Source organism: Schistocerca americana, chromosome 1 (genome assembly GCF_021461395.2).
Source record: "Schistocerca americana isolate TAMUIC-IGC-003095 chromosome 1, iqSchAmer2.1, whole genome shotgun sequence".
In the NCBI taxonomy this organism is placed as follows: Eukaryota; Metazoa; Arthropoda; class Insecta; order Orthoptera; family Acrididae; genus Schistocerca; species Schistocerca americana.
Genome location: NC_060119.1, coordinates 207,561,553 through 207,578,518, shown reverse-complemented (window position 1 = coordinate 207,578,518; position 16,966 = coordinate 207,561,553). Strand labels below are relative to the sequence as shown.

Sequence of the window (16,966 nt, the reverse complement as noted above, 5' to 3'; positions counted from 1 at the left end):
GTGAGGTTACGCTAAAATGCTGATAATACGCGTATCTAAGCGTACAGTAAATTTCATGCCAATTTGACGTGTGCTGCATGTCATCTTTAAGGTGTTATAGATTTAATCGCCAGTAGTGTAGAATGTCTAACGACAAGCTAGCGAGGAAAATTCTGAAATAATCTAATTGTTTCGGTTCTCATTGACAAAGCTAACACAAATATCTAGAACAAGTTGGTGTATCGTTAAGAAATCATTTCAGGCAGAAAAAAATTTAGAACCATAACTAACAATCACAAATCTGCTGAGGATCTCCCTCGCTAAGCTACAAGTTTGAGGAGACTGGAAGAAGAAAAACAGTAAACGGATGTAAACAGATTGGGAGGGAAAGAAGTGCTCCTCAGTTGGGCTCAACGAGGAATTAAAAATAAAAACAAGGAATTAGCCAAGTGCGAGTAGGACTCGCGCACTGAGGGTTCCGTGCAAAATTAATCATGTATATACTTTGACGGAAAAAAACGCAACATCAAAAAATAATTAATGTAGAGTAATGAAATTTTGGGAATACGTTTGTCTAGGTAACACATTTAAGTGATTAACATAGCAAGATCACAGGTTAATGTAAGCGCGCGAAACGCCGTTGCAAATGTGAAATTCTGGTACATTAATAATCACTGTAACGACCAGAATGTTGAATGGAAGCATGCAAACGTGCCTGTATTGTGTTGTGAAGGTGCCGGATGCGTTTCTGCGATGACGTTCCATGCCTGGTGCATTTGGTCGGCCAATACAGGGACTGTTAAAGCTATTTGTGGAGATGAAGGAAACGTTAGCGACAGCCCCGGACATTTGCACAAGCCCCGCTCATTTACCCTCCTCAAAACACCTACCCCCGCCAAACCAACCAAGAGCGCATCAGTATAATCTTTGGTAGTCCTCGTCGCTGTCGTGTTTTTGTTCGTCGTTTTTTGTTTTACCGCGGTTGTTCATACTAGCAGTGTTGTGCTCTTAGTACTTCTTAGCAGTTTGTGTAATACTGTCAAAATGAAACATAGATATGCACTCTCAATAAAATTATCATACACAAGGTACCTAATCTTGACTGTTGTGGCCAACTGCTGTCAAAGCTGATATCTAACAGACATTAAAGTACGATAAGATGTGTTGGAATGACACTGACGAAATTATGTACATGTGTTTAACAATAGTCAGCTCTAAAGCTCTCCAACACTGAAGAAGAACTCAAAGTAATTTCGTGTCTGCTATAAGCAAGCTGTCATAAGAGTTCACAAGTAAAAATTCACCCATTACACAAGCAAATATTAATTAAGAATGTCACTGTATAAATATCTGACTGCTTACGTTACGCACTTGTACGTTATCCCACTCTTATATTCTTTAGTCTTAACGAGGTAATCAGAAACAAACCAAGACATCGACTTTGCCTTGTTTATGCAGAACATTGACTTTAGACAATCGAGATAATGGACAGAATCCTTGGCGATACTACCAATTAATATTTTCCCAACAGAATTTCTTACACTACGCGAGGTGACGGAAATTTGCGCTCACTGCAGTTAACAAATATCAGATTTTTTGATATAGTGCAGATGAAAGCTCATGAAATAAAAAAGACAGTGTGGATATCATTTTTATTTTTCTTTCTTATTGATGATTTTTCAACTCGCATATTCAACGAACATATTTCTAATTATTTTCACAATGGTACCGGAAAAACTGTATTTCGTACTAACTACTGATTTTTCTCCCTTGTTATGACTGGCATAACTGTGATACGAACAACTTTGACGTTGGAACATGCGGCACACCATGGGTGGAGCCTAGGATATGGATTGGTGTGGAGGGGGATGATTGGGCGGGACTTGTGCACCGTCCGGGGCTGTCGCTAACGTTACGTGTGGATGACGCAGGAGTCGTCCGATAACGTGCCGTATATACTCCATTGGGTACGGACCTGCTGATCGAGCAGCCCAAGGCAAAACTATAAACACTGTAGAGCATGCTGAGTTACAGTAGTGGCGTGTGGGCTAGCGTTATCCTGTTGGAAAAAACAGCACTGTACGTGATGGGAGCACGCAGGTCGAATCACCAGATTGACGTACAAATGTGCTGTCACGATGCGTGGGATAACCACGAGAGTGACCCTGCTGCCATACGAAATCGCACCCCCAGACCATAAATCCAACGCACGGCTACCAGTGGCCCTGAGGCAGAACCAACTTACGTCAGAAAACACAACAGGCCTTCTCCCTGCTGTCCAATGAGCTCTCGGTTGACACCACTGAATTCGCAAATGGCGTTGGCTGTGGTTTGAGGTCAGGGCGTCTGGATCGGAGAACTCCTTGAAATACATAGTAGATTTGTAACAGTTCGTAGCGTCAATGAGGTGCAAACTACTGCTCCGATTGCTGCTGCGGATGCAGCAAAGATGCGCCAGAGGCTTCTCGGTAGTGCCGAATGGCCGTCTGAAAACCGGGCTTCTCGTGGCCACCGCTGCCAGCATTCATGTATAGTAGCTACACTCCAGCTGAGTTTTTCTGCAAAAATGCAGATACGAATCGGCGGGGGGCAGACCGGTGTATCGGCCCCGGGCGGCAATTTCAGGGGGGGGGGGGGGGCAAATTCATATTCTTGAAGGGGTTGAAAAGCATCCCAGTTGGTTTTTGAACACATTATAAGTTGATTTTCCAACGAATCATTTTGATGTTTGAATGTGTGCGAAGGGTGTGTGATGTCTCTGCCAGGGGCGTCCTCGTCGCATCTAGAAATAAAAAAAACTTTCCCGCAGATAAAAGGGGACAGGGCTATAAGAGCTATGCCGAATAAACCCGAAGGGTGAATGCCAATCGCTGTTTATGTGGTTGATTGGGTCTGCGAACGATCAGCGAAATCCAGAGTGGAAATAAACGATTAACGGTAAGAAAGATTACGTATAATCTTTTCGGTATATCCAAGAAAATGAAATTTTGCCAGAACGCTACTCCACCAAGTGTCAGTTTGGCGCCGAAAACGCGTTGTACTAACATGTAATAACTAACGCATAACCGGAAAATAAACACTGGTTAACTGGACATGTGATTCTGGCAGGGTTAGTTGAAGCTAACCGGAGAATGTTTCGACAATGGCAGGAATAGTTACAGAATTATTGATGACAAGATTGTTTGTTAGAACGAGGAAGGAGAAGAAACGGGGACATCACAAAAATTAGATGGAAGACTATGACGATTCCAAATGTATCCGCAATTTGATTATGTTTTTGTTTATTTTGGTAGTACTGTCATTTTACGTTGATAACGCATGCTTTGTTTATTTGTTGTTACATCTTTGCAATTTTCAAGCTGCCAGGTTAGCTTCGTTATCGCTGCCGTGCTGTCAATCATGGCTGCTCCGCTGTCTATTTGCACCAAAGAAGAGCATCGTTCAGTGATCCGTTTTTTATGGTCGGAATGCGAATCAGGGGCCTAAATTCATCGAAGACTTTCGGTATAGTGTGGGAACAGTGTTTTGCCGCAAAGGAGTGTCTACGGATGGATTGAAAAATTCTGAAATCGTCGCACAAGTGTTACGCACGATGAAAGAGCCGGACGACCGTTTACCGCCACAATTGAAGAAACCATTTAGCGTTCACGTGAAATGATTCTCTTAGGCAGATGATTATCTATTGACGAAGTGACACATCTGCAAATTAGTCACGGTTCTGCCTACGAAATCATCCACAACAGACTTGGGTTTCATAAAGTTTGTGCAGGATGGATCCCAAAACAACTCACGCAGTTGCATAAACAAACGCGATTGGTGGTGGTGGTGGTGGTGGTGGTGGTTAGTGTTTAACGTCCCGTAGACAACGAGGTCATTAGGGACGGAGCGCAAGCTCAGGTTAGGGAAGGATTGGGAAGGAAATCGGCCGTGCCCTTTCAAAGGAACCATCCCGGCATTTGCCTGAAACGATTTAGGGAAATCACGGAAAACCTAAATCAGGGGGTGGCCGGAGACGGGATTGAACCGTCGTCCTTCCGAATGAGAGTCCAGTGTGCTAACCACTGCGCCACCTCGCTCGGTAAACGCGATTGGACATGAGCGAAAAACACTTGGAGCGCTATGGTAACGAGGGGGACAACTTAGACAGGATCATTACTGGTGAAGAAACATGGATCCATCATTACGACCCAGAGAGTAAGCGGCGGAGTATGGAATGGAAACATACAAATTCGCCGTGCAAGAAAAAATTCGAGACCCAGCCGTCCGCAGGAAAACAGATGCTTACGGGTTTGTTTTTGGGACGCATAAGGTCCAGTACTGGAACAATAATGGGGAAAGGGGCACAACAATAAACAGTATACGTTACAGTGAGATGCTTACTGCTAGGCTAAAGCCTGCAGTTCGGAGCAATCACCGAGGATTGCTGTCAAAAGGTGTTGTGTTGTTGCACGGAAATGCCCGCCCGCATACTGCTGAAACGCTCCATAAACTCAAATTTGAAGTACTGGATCATCCTCCATATAGTCCCGATCGTGCCCCCTTCTGACTATCACTTGTTTGGTCCACTCAAACAGGCATTAAGGGGCCGTCGATTTGCCTCGAACGAAGCAGTGAAAGAAGCGGTGCATTCCTGGCTGACAGCTCAACCGATAACCTTCTTTTATGAGGGCATCAGGAAGCTTGTTCAGCGATGGACCAAGTGCGTTGAAACGCAAGGAGACTATGTTGAAAAATGATGTTCTTGTAAGTTTCCAATTTGATTACAATTATATTTTATAACTACTTCGCGGAGCCGTCGGTCTGAGGGCGCCTTGCCACGGTTCGCGCGGCTCCCCCCGTCGGAGGTTCGAGTCCTCCCTTGGGTGTCAGTATTGCCCTTAGCGTAAGTTAGTTTCAGTTAGATGTAGTGTGTAAGCCTAGGGACTGATAACCGCAGCAGTTTGGTCCCATAGAACTGAACACAAATATAAAGAAATGTACTTTGCGGATAATTGACTTACCCTCGTATAAAAATCTTGTATTCTAGTTTTCTATCTCATGCTTCAGAAACTAGACCATATGAATGAAATATGGAACAATTTCCTAACAGAACTTTTTGGCTGTAGTAGCCGTATTAGGCATTTGATATTGGTACTTCATGAATTATGTTCTGTCGTGTTATTTCTCCAAACTAGGTACGTAAAAATGACCGTTCGTGCCAACACAATCTCGCGTATTTGGCGTGTGTTAAAACTGCTGCAGTATTAGAAAGGGCTATTTCATTTTATGCAGCAAACAGTGACAAAATATACGTAATCCACACAAGACTAGGGTACTATTCGTATTAACAGCTTCTTCAGTATTTGACAAAGACATTTTTATTTTTCATATAGCAAAACGTTTGGCAGCTTCGATGCTTTCGCAGGAAGGAAAGCATGCCATGTAAAGCTGCAGCAAGATTAGATAGAGAAAAATGCTGGGACCTAAGGAGTGAAGAAACGTGTGTTGTCTTGCTTGTCTTTTGTTCACCGGTTTTATGTTTCCTGTACTTAATTTTATGTCACACAAAAGAGAAAGTTACTAGCTAATAGGCAATAAAGAGTGCAGATTTTCCGGAGTTCTTATCCTCCCAGTCACAAATAATCTGACCCAGTGTTAATTGATTGTCTTTTGTCTTTTAAGGAGTAGGATGTCAAACGGCCGACTGGGAGCAGGAGAGGTACCACAGGACATTTTAATTTCCACTGTCCTCAATATAGGCTTGACGACTTCTATTACAAAATATACACGTTTGAATTCCACAGAGCGAAATACAGTGATGTGCGATAGAAGACTACTATGTGAAGAGGCGTGGCTCTGCTCTTTGGCACACTTATAAGACCGAATAACAGTCTTATATTTCCTCGAATATATATATATATATATATCAAACTCTTCAGGAAAATGTGCGCTAGAAAGTGAGCATATTCTTGAAAAAACATTTTTTTTTAATTTTGACGTCCTATCTCAAACGCCACTACAAGCTTTTGCCCCCGTTCGCAAATATCGTAGATCCGGGGCTGCAAAACGCAGAAGTAACATCCAGCTCTTCGTAGCCATATTACACGACCTCGTTCATACTCAGTGAGGTGTCGGTACCGGCGTTTTTGTCGCCTTAAAGGCATAGTGGCGCTACAAGATTTCTATCTCAGATGTAGAAACACGCCTACCAACTTTCGTTTATGTCGCACCGCCGTTTCTTGGTGTAGCGATTTTGTTCGTCCATCCCGGGAATGGAGTATCTCAGCGATTTTTGCCTGTTTTCGGTATAGATACGGCAAGATATCGGTCCCGGGAATTCCCAAGACGCTACCAAAATCTCCACTACAGCCCTAAAAACTAGCGGACATACAAAAAAGCGAGCAGGGGACTTCAGTTTATACATTTAGGTTTAATAAAATATTTTATTTAGTACTAAAATATGACTACAACTTATTTTTTGTTTGGCTGGAATAATGTTCGTCTGTCATGATTTTGACGGATGATGATATACAGTGTATGTTCTAATGGCAAAAAGATATTTTTTATGCGATATAATTACAGTATAACAATTTTCAGATTGTATTGCTTTACTTCTGCAGTGAAACCTTGCTTACTGCCAAATTTCATGATTCTACCTCAACAGCAAATACCTGTATGAGTTGGTGAGTGGGTTTGCAAGTATCAAAATATGCGACATAAATGACCGAATCTTTTGATTGAAGCTTAAAATTTTTCCACTGCCGGGGAATAATAGACTTAAGTATGTGACACAAATTTGATTTTGATAAGCCAACCTGTTCCAGAGAAAAAAAGGATCTTAACAGAGGAGCAGACAGACAGATGAATAAAAAAGATAAAAATTATTCTTATCGTGTCGCATTACAAATTAACAATTATTGGACTTTTCCTTTACTTACAGTGTGAGACACTTTAAATTTTATGACTCTAGGTCATGAGAAGTATCCCAAAGCTTTCGATAAGTGAGTTTTTGAGTATCAAAATATGTAACATAAATATCCCTTTTGATTGAATTAAGTTAGAAACTTAACTTTTACGCTGTTAAGGGACCTTATATCTTAATGTGTGACATAAATTTGAACTTGATACGTCTACCCACTCCTGAAAAGAAGGGTTCTTAGCAGTCTGGCAGACAGACTGACTGACGGGCAACAAAGCGAGCGTGAGGGGTTCTGATTTAGAGATTGAGGCACGTAACCGTAAAGAAACACTTAGATCTTAAAATAATGGTACAGTTAGTCGGTTAACTCAGCACATAAATATATGTGCTCGAATATTCAATGCCACGGGTACCTTAATGATTAGGTGGACAGCGATTCGACATGAAGTATTGTCAGAAATTCTTTGAACATCCGAATTTTGGAGATTTGCAAGTAATCCTTCATTCGGGGTAAATAATCTCTTACTGTGGGATAGCTTCCGTAACCCTCTTGTGACTAATAAAACACTGTAATTCGATTTATTTATAAATACATGTTCTGCTGCTTTGTTCCATCCAGCGAGGTGCAAAAACTCGCTGAGCACTCTAAGAGGCAGCTGTTGCCCTTGGACAGGAAGTATGCTAGTTTCAGTTTCTGCTGCAGTGCAGTGTAGTGTTTGTCTGCAGCTGTACTCTTAATTTGAATGCTTTATCTGTTTTTAAAGTTTTTTTATATGCTTCGTCATGCAAAGTGCAGTTACTCTAGATTGACAGTAATCATTCCCCGTCTCTACTAAGGAACATCAACGCTCAAGCTCAAGTCTCACCGTTTCACACCGAAGTTCGTGTACATTGAAATGCACTGTGCACAGAACTTCTTTCCAGTTCGTACTGTCCCACGTTATAGATTACAGCTTTAGTCCATACACTGCCAATGCCTCATCGCAACTGTTCTTTTCATTCGGTTTTGCCTCCCGCTTCCTTTGCAAAAATTGGTCTAAACTTTCATAGAAATATACAATACCTATTTTATTTTAGTGAATTACTAGGCTAGTGAACTCGTTATACTGCTTTTTCATGTGTGGTTGCCTTTAGATCATGGAGCAGAGAAGAATTCTTGCAAGTGTTCGAGGTTCCAACTTTCTACATCTGCACTTGCACTGTCTCTTTTGGTCGGTGCAAGATGAAGACGCTGTCAGCTGCCTCGTTGATCGCCTCAAAGAAAGGTCTCGGAGTGTAATTTGTACTGTAAAATTGTCACATGAGGCATTCTCATGAAAACAAGCAACCAGTAAACCGATGACTTTGAGCATTTTGTTCTATATTGTGTTGTCTTTCAAAATCGGTAACTACATTTTTCTTAACCTACATTTTCCTTTTTCGTACTCCAAAGCTACGTTCAAATACTGGACGAAGTTGTTATATGTGGGCTGTGCTGTGTAAAGAAAGAGCATCTGAGATTATGCAATTTGTTGTAAAACCTGGTTACAGTAGTGCTCGACAAGTGGCGAGTACATATTCCAGTACCATGCTCTGCTTCTGCACGCGCATATTCTCACGCCTCCTTCCCTTTATTCCAGTGGGCATCTCTCCCTGTATTGTTTATTCCAGAGGAAAGGGACTAAAAAAGCTTCAGAACGGTATTTGTTATGCTGCTGTTAGTGAAAGTCTTTCGGGCTGTTGATAATATGTAGGGCAAACAGTTTTAACCATATTTAATGAATCGAATTTCACAAACTTCCATCATTACTGACTGCATCCTCACAGTGGTAATTCGCCAAATTTCACTTGCAGAAAGTACCTCAGCACAACCCGGAAGGAAGTGTATGAATAGCCTTTTCTTCATTTGTGTGTTGGAGTATTTTTTATCAAAAACAAATAATCAAGATCTGTTGAAATAAACCGTTCTGACAGGTTTGTACTCCGAAGAAAGATAGTGGATCTAAGTTTTTGTAGTATCTGGTTAAGCAGTAAAGTTATTTTGTGTTGATGGAGGTGTAGAAAAAAGTAGGTTTTGTGTTTCTAATTACCTTGAAAATACTGTCAGCGACACGAAGAAAGGTGTAAGCGGGTGTCAGCTGGTAACAGCATCCAACCTGTAACAAACAAATATTATAGATAAAAAATGAACTATTTCTATTATTTATGCATATGAATTAATAATTTCCCATGACTTTTAATTCAGTTTCTCCCAGATTTATCTTTCAGGATGCGTTTTTATACCTGCTTGCTCCCAATCTTGCACTATTCTTGCCATTGTTAAACATAACATATATTAGAATGAGCGAAATGCCGCAACAGTTAAATAAAAAGTTCTACGCAGAACATATTTAAGAAGAGTACTCGATGCCTTTTGCGATTTGCTTTCTCATACGTGGCTCTTGTATGAGTGAAATCCATGTTATGAAAATAAACTAGAACCGCAGCAATCACACTTCATGTGTAGACAATCACTCCGTCTTCGGGCCATGAGTGGCCTACCGGGACCACCCGACCGCCGTGTCATCCTTAGAGGAAGATGCGGATAGAAGGGGCGTGGGGTCAGCTCACCGATCTCCCGGTCGTTGTGCGCATGGCGACCTGGATGGTCACCCATCCAAGTGCCGCCCACGCCCGACAGCGCTTAACTTATGCGATCTCACGGGAACCGGTCCTTAATGTGTATAAAGCTTGTTTAATCTGCTTCAGAAATCAAAACCCACAGTACAAAGTTAAGCTGATAAATAAGATATGACAGTGCGAGAATCTACAGTCGACGTAGTTGCTGCGGTAGCTGCTTCATTAACAATATTAGTGACAAAGCGCACAGTGAAGTAAAGGGAGGTATCTGCATAGTAAGAGCGTGGGTAAGTTGCAATAAAGATCTCGCTGATTCCTTACGTATCTGCTTAGTAAGAGCTGGTTGCGATAAAGATCTCGCTGATTTGTTAAAATAAAGAGTGGATTCTAATTCTCGCAAAATACGTCAGCAAATTACTTCTAATTTGGTAATAACTCAAGTCGGTATTACCGTTGGGGTAGACGGTTTTATTTTAGTACTTAACAAAGATGACCGTAGTTGCCGAGTACTGAAGAAGTTTCGTCTCTTTTCGTTCCATTCCTTGCACAACACAAAAATGTCTTGCTTTTCCAAATAGAATATTCTAAAGTAAGCACCGTAATATTGCTGTTCACTGTACCTACAAACCGTGATAACGATACAGCTGCACATTGCTGGCCCTCACTGTTTTGGCGGGATACAGATCGCGCGGAAACATACATAATGTGATTCCAAAGAACTTCGATTACAGGTCTGCCAATCGACTAGGAGGCTTGTCTGTAATGAGCAATCGATTCTGTCGTAATTATTATGTATTTTGATAATATTTTCATGAAGTTAAATAATATGTATGTCTTAGAAGATTCGTAATAAATAGCTAAGATTGACGGACACACATGCCAATATGATGTTTCATTTTCGATGATCAGTGCATAACTAAGTGATCGACTAGAAGCAGAGCACTTACTTAAATGAAAAATAGATAGAGGGAGAGTTTTATATTATTATTATTATGAATTGATACTGTTCGTCCTATTGTCTACGTAAATGAGAACAAACTGTAACATTTTGCCGACGTTTTTGTCAGCTCTTCCAAAATTTGAGAGAAGTTTAATATCTGTGTAAATTATTGTTGCTCTCTTATGCAGGGTGTCAGAGGAGGAAAGGTGTATATTGAAGGGTATGCCGTGAAACATATCTTCTACTACAAGCTCCTTGATTTCCATATTTCGATAGGTGGTTTAATGAACCGGGTGGTAGTATGGAGAAAAAAACAGCAAAAAAAAAAACCTTCCAGCAAACATGGGCTCGTAATTGCGTACCTTAAGAGTTCTGAGCACTTGTGCATCTGCATTAATGTGAAACACACATCTTCTACTGAAAAAGTGCTCTAACTCGTAACATGTATCTTAGAACTTATGCGTACTGGAAATTTTTTTTTATTGTTTCAGTCCATATCAACTCCTCCCAAAATATGGAAAACAAATAGCAGTGTAGAAGATGAAAAATTCCTCATAGCCCTTAAGGTATAAATTTGAGAGAGCCAGTGTTTACTAGACTTTTCTGCTTTTAATGATCTTCTTTCCTGTTAGTTCTCTGAATATTTACCATTCTTCCTGGGATGCCATGTATAAAGTTCAAATCAATATTATTAGGATAAGATGTGTGTTCCCTGTAAAAGCTTTGTTGTCCAACTATAGAGTCTAAACTTGCTTCTTAGTTCCTCACCAATCACCTTAAACTCCCCATTAACTCTCCCAGAATACTGTGATACTCTACTGGGGAAGAGTATGTATTCAGTGATGGCATGACCACAATATCTGGGTAGTTAACCAAGATACAATACCATACTCTTTGCTGGGATTTTGTAAATATTCTGGATGGATTTGTTTTGAACCAACTGTTCACTATTAAAGTTCTTGACCAGACTGTAAGCCAGTTAATGGTAAATGTTAAAAAATAAATTGATGCTGGCAATGAGTTAAGATGATGTACCGACCAGCACTATACTTCCTGTATATCTGTGAATGCACACTCCTGTTAGTTTTGTTATTATAACAACATCATAAAGTTCCTCAGAGTGTGGGAAGTATGGAGGGTTCATCTCCTGGAAAAAAAATGATTGCTCTTTTTTTAAAGTAATTGACATTTTTGAAAATTAACGGACATTTTTTTGTTTAAAAAACTTACATGTTATTTAAACAAAAGGTAAACTGATTTTCCATTTTTGTGTTGCAGGCAATGACACCTTCCATGAAGAGAATGCTCTTACAGCTAGTGCTGTTGTTGAAGGGAACACATTGAACAAAGATGTAAGTTTCTGTCCTCAAATATCTCTCTCTCTCTCTCTCTCTCTCTCTCTCTCTCTCTGTGTGTGTGTGTGTGTGTGTGTGTGTGTGTGTTATTGGGGGGGGGGGGGGGGGGGGGGGGTGCAGGGCAATGAACGTGATTTTTATGTACAAAGACATGAGAGGGTTATTCTTGCATTTTTAGTTCTTTGTAGGATGTTCTGTAAGAGTTTTGTTAATTTCAGTGAAAATTTTGGAAATGTCTACAAATGTCTGCTTATTATATTTAGTTAACTCAAACATCACATAGAATGTAACCAGTAATATTAGTGACCTTGTAACTGTGACCCTCTGTCCTCACGGATAGTGTGCTGTATGTTCACAAAGTTTTGTTGAGGTTACTTCCAGGTATTGCAGACTTAAAGTTTACTTTTACATTATAACACCCTTCGAACAGCCATTCCCTTCCTGTGAGTGCTATGGATATCTTACATTTTGTGCTTTCTCAGTAATTTGTATATTAGATTTGATTGAAGTAGGTACAGACATCCCAATTTTCCCCATTTCAGATAGCAAATCATATTTATGTGAAGTTTGGTTGAAACCATCCCAGGCTTTTACATTGTATTAAACCCACCTTTCCCCATAAATCAATTTATATCTGTTAACAACCCAAGCGTTAGTTTGAATACAACCTCTCTTAGGTGGTATGCCCTTGCACTCCCCAGTCCTCTTGAAAAAACTTACCGAGCAAGTTACAGGGTTATACTGTGTGCCGTGGGCTCCAGGTCATTGCACAACTTTGTATTTTTCACATATAAAGCTATTTCTGGAAGGGTAAGGAACGGCAAGGTCCAGTAAAAGAATCGTACAACAAACTCGAGATGCCATCAGCTGTTGTTGTACCCTTCTAAGTACTACTGAGGTATGTATGACCCCAATCTCAATTTTTTTGTTTCTCAAACATAGTTTTTGTTACACTGAACAACTGATTGTGTGTTTTTACGTTGCTTCATTGAAATATTGCAGATTTATCTGATGTAAATTAATTGGGTCTGTATGGCCTCACTGGTACGCTGAGAGACAAAGTCATGGTAGTAGGAGTATTTTTGAGCATTCAGAAGTAATTCTTAGCATGGTGGCATACTAACATTTTCACAGTAGCCTATTTTGAATGTTCATTTTTATGATGTTCTAGAGTGATACAGAATGTTCACAGAAAACAAATGAAAATAAAAACAGTGCAATGTGGGTCATTTGCAGCTAGTGTATTTACATGTTTGAAATATTTTATGGTATTTTGTAGTTGGACTTATTGGTGGTTATTTTGCGTGGGCACCAAAAACAATTTGATTGAATGCGTAGAAGCAATAATCTGGCCATCCTGCATCAAGAACTTAGTTTCTTGCCACAGAATCTAAAATTTGTGAACCTCCTGCAATATTGTATGTGTATTATTGATTAGGTTAGATTCTGGGCACCAGATGACCACTTGCTTCTCCCTTTCCCACATCATTTCTCTTGAAAGCATTCCTGGCTGCAGACTTGTTTCAGTTAACTGAATATGAGAACCTAGCATGACATTTGCTGCAGCAGCTGCTGCTGCTTCTGCTCCTGCTTCTGCTGCTGCCAACGACCTATGGCACCGCCATCTTTGAAGCAACTTTAAAACTGAGCCACCATGTCTTGTAACGTCAAGGTGCAGCCTACGCGTCGTCTGCTAATACTGAATGTTGTTATCGTTTACTACACATGGTGTAAAAAAAAAAAAAAAATCTGCACTGACATTCTGATTTCTCTACTGTAAAACATATGAAGGCTAAAAGAAATGAAACACACTTCTGACATCAATTAATTGGAAAAAAATGGTTCAAATGGCTCTGAGCACTATGGTCATCAGTCCCCTAGAACGTAGAACTACTTAAACCTAAGGACATCACAAAAATCCATGCCCGAGGCAGGATTCGAACCTGCGACTGTAGCGGTCACGCGGTTCCAGACTGAAGTGCCTAGAACCGCACGGCCACACCGGCCGGCCAATTAATTGAAAAGTTTATTACAAAATGTTGCAGTTCAGTTCGATGCAATGTCATATAGATTAGTTCAAAAACAATTTTAAATTGTTCAGTAGGTCTAAAAACGATCAATTGACAGCGCAGGACCTTTCATTGTCCCTTAAACAATTTTAGTTTGTGTATATTTGTCGAATATGTTTCCCTCTTTTTTCCATTGGCCCGGTTTTTGCACAAATGGTGTAACCTACAGTTAAAATACTATTTTAACAGCACTCTGACTAGAAAATAGTAATGTGACTCTTCTCCAGATTCAGCTGGCACCATTAGATGGTCAAAATAGAGTAAATAAATTCGGCCTATCACCCAACATTCTGAACAATTCCACACACAACTACAGAAGGAAGTTCCTCTTCCATATTAAGGTTTGACAGTCTCCGAAAACCCTTTCTGCCACTGTTAACAATTTGAATACACCCTTTGGAGCAGTATAAAAACTATTTTTGATGTATTTTATTGCAATGAAACCTGTTTTTCCATCAGTTTGAGCAGAAAGAACTTTATTTTAAACTAAACATTTAACTTTTTTTACAAACTTGCCTGACAACACTTCCGGAAATGTACTCCACCTGGTTTTGCACAAATGGTGCAAGCTAAATTTAAAACACTGATTTGACAGCATCTTGGTCACAAAAGAGCAACAAGACTCACCCACTAATTAACACCTTTATATAGTCAAAATCAGTAAATAAATTCTGCCTGTCACCCAACTTCCAGAAAACTTGCACATAAAATTGCACAGTATTGTTCTTCCATATTAATGTTTGTCAGTTTCTTTTATTGCAATAAAATGCTTTTTTCTGTAAGTTTGAGCAAAAAAGAGAACTTTTAAACAACCTGCACATTTAAGTATTTTACAAACTTGCCTAACACACTGATGTCTCATGATGAGACTTACCAAATAAAAGCACTGGCAGGTCGATAGACACACAAACATAAACACAAAATTCAAGCTTTCGCAACAAACGGTTGCTTCATCAGGAAAGAGGGAAGGAGAGGGAAAGACGAAAGGATGTGGGTTTTAAGGGAGAGGATAAGGAGTCATTCCAATCCCGGGAGCGGAAAGACTTACCTTAGGGGGGAAAAAAGGACAGGTATACACGCGCGCGCGCGCGCACACACACACACACACACACACACACACACACACACACACACACACACACACACACACACACACACACACATCCATCCGCACATACACAGACACAAGCAGACATACATATAATAGTTCTTAAGTTCAAAAAAAGAGCAATAGACACCACAAGACCTTTCATTGCCCCTTAAACAATATCAGTTTTGTATACATTTGTCTGATATGTTTCCCCCTTTCTTCAACTGATTTGGTTTTGCACAAATGCTGTAACCTAGAAGTAAAATACTGTTTTAATAGCATCTTGACTAGAAAAGAGTAATGTGACTCTTCTCTAAATTCAGTCGACACCATTAGATGGTCAAAGTCAGTAAATAAATTTGGCCTGTCACCCAACTTTCTGAACACTTCCACATACAATTGCAAAGGAAAGTTCTTCTTCCAAATTAAGTTTTGACAGTTCCGGAAGACCCTTTCTGCCACTGTCAACAATTTGATTACATCCTTAGGAGCAGTATACAAACTATTGTTGATATCTTTTACTGCAATTAAACCTGTTTTCCCTTCTGTTTAAGCAGGAAGGAGAACTTTTAAGCAACCTACACATTTAACCTTTTTACAAACTTGCCTGACAACACTTCCAGAAATGTACTCTACAACCCTTTCTGAATATAGAGTTAACACTTCGTACTCTGGAATGTAGTAATCATGGTCAAATTCCTCAACACCATGTGAATTCTCTACAGGATTTAATATTGGTTCAAAAAATGTCCCCAAATCTCCTCCAGTGCTAATAGAATTTTTTGAGAGCTCTATTTGTGTTATTAAGCACTTTTTGTATGCTGATGTAAACTGCAAGGCATTGGGATTATTCCTATTGCCCCAACTTCTGCGAATTCTAGAGAAGAATTGTTCTAAGTGATCTTGGCTCATCCTCCTTGTCAAAATAAACTTAAGCACTGGAGATTCAGTTGACACATACATTTCAGCCACTTGTTTTATGCTTAAGAGATCTATCACCATTCCAGAAACACCCATTTTTCTACTTGATAAATATAGTAGATCACCATTACAACGATTCAATTTCATAAAATGCTGAATGGATTTTTCAATAATTTTACAGACTGTTGTTTTATTACCTTTAAACACCAGTGTTTTGGTGCCTTTGTTCATAAGGTTGCATGAATTAAGTAAATCAAAAGCAGTATCTACCATTTTTATGAACTTAACAGTGCCCTCACAGTTGAAAAACTGGTAACTGTAAGTCTCTGCAAAAAATCATTGCATCAGCAACACAGTTACTCAGAGTCTGGGCAGCCAATGCTACCGTCACTTTCTGAGATTCAAATTGAATGTGTGGCCTCCTCATTTTATTTGCCACATGCAACCCTTACTGTTCTTGCAATTCAACTAGCCTATTAAAATATTCCCACTTAATTACTTGACCATCCCCATCTAGTAATTCTTTTTTTTTCCACATAAAGTATTCCTCATTAATGTGAGCAGCATCAAAAAACAAAATACTTTTTTGTCATCATTTAAGGGATGAAGAAACCAGCATTGGGAGTCAATTATACCTACCTTAATTCCTAATTTGTCCATAACACACCTGTTAGCTGCACCACCATCACAAACCACACCAACTATACACACTCCTGTTTCCTCCAATTACAGAGGTACTGCTGCAGTAAATTAAGTTTCACACTTACTGTTAAACCATTAAGAAAGCAATAGCCAACAGGAATTTTCCAACTCCTGTTAATCTCAGGGACCATAAAACTAGTGCCTCTTTTGTTATTTGGCTATCATCACTTTCCTCAACATAATCCCAGACCTTATTACCATACCATATTAAGTCTTTTTTTAATAGCCACCTCATCGAACATAATTGCAGCTAAAATAGGTCCTGAACTACTTTGAACCTCATCTGCTAATTTTTAAAGCTTTCTTCTGTGAATCCAGGACAGCCATTTACTGTAGTTGCCCACCTGCAGAGTGTTCGAGGATGGGGTAATTTAACAAACTTCCTCAATTAATTATAAGCTTCGGAGGAGTAAA

The 16,966-nt window shown here is 39.8% G+C and overlaps 2 protein-coding genes across 6 annotated transcripts in view; one reads left to right on the top strand and one right to left on the bottom strand.

The window, feature by feature from the left end:
* The window catches only part of LOC124594864 (tyrosyl-DNA phosphodiesterase 2-like), a 155,951-nt gene extending 145,781 nt beyond the window's left edge, over positions 1 to 10,170 (bottom strand). For both annotated transcript variants that reach the window (XM_047133613.1, XM_047133936.1), the window contains exons 1-2: positions 10,096 to 10,170; positions 8,947 to 9,012 (exon numbers count right to left, since the gene is read on the bottom strand). The gene's annotated coding sequence lies outside the window, so the exon portion shown is untranslated. The remainder of the gene's footprint in view (positions 1 to 8,946; positions 9,013 to 10,095) is intronic.
* The window catches only part of LOC124594613 (double-stranded RNA-specific editase 1-like), a 143,546-nt gene that overhangs the window by 86,395 nt on the left and 40,185 nt on the right, over positions 1 to 16,966 (top strand). For 3 of the 4 annotated variants that reach the window (XM_047133086.1, XM_047133167.1, XM_047133019.1), the window contains one exon: positions 11,694 to 11,767. In XM_047133086.1, coding sequence (XP_046989042.1) covers positions 11,694 to 11,767 — 74 coding nt within the window. Of the gene's footprint in view, positions 1 to 10,767; positions 10,982 to 11,693; positions 11,768 to 16,966 lie in introns of those variants that run through there. The other variant, XM_047133254.1, reaches the window with a different exon arrangement.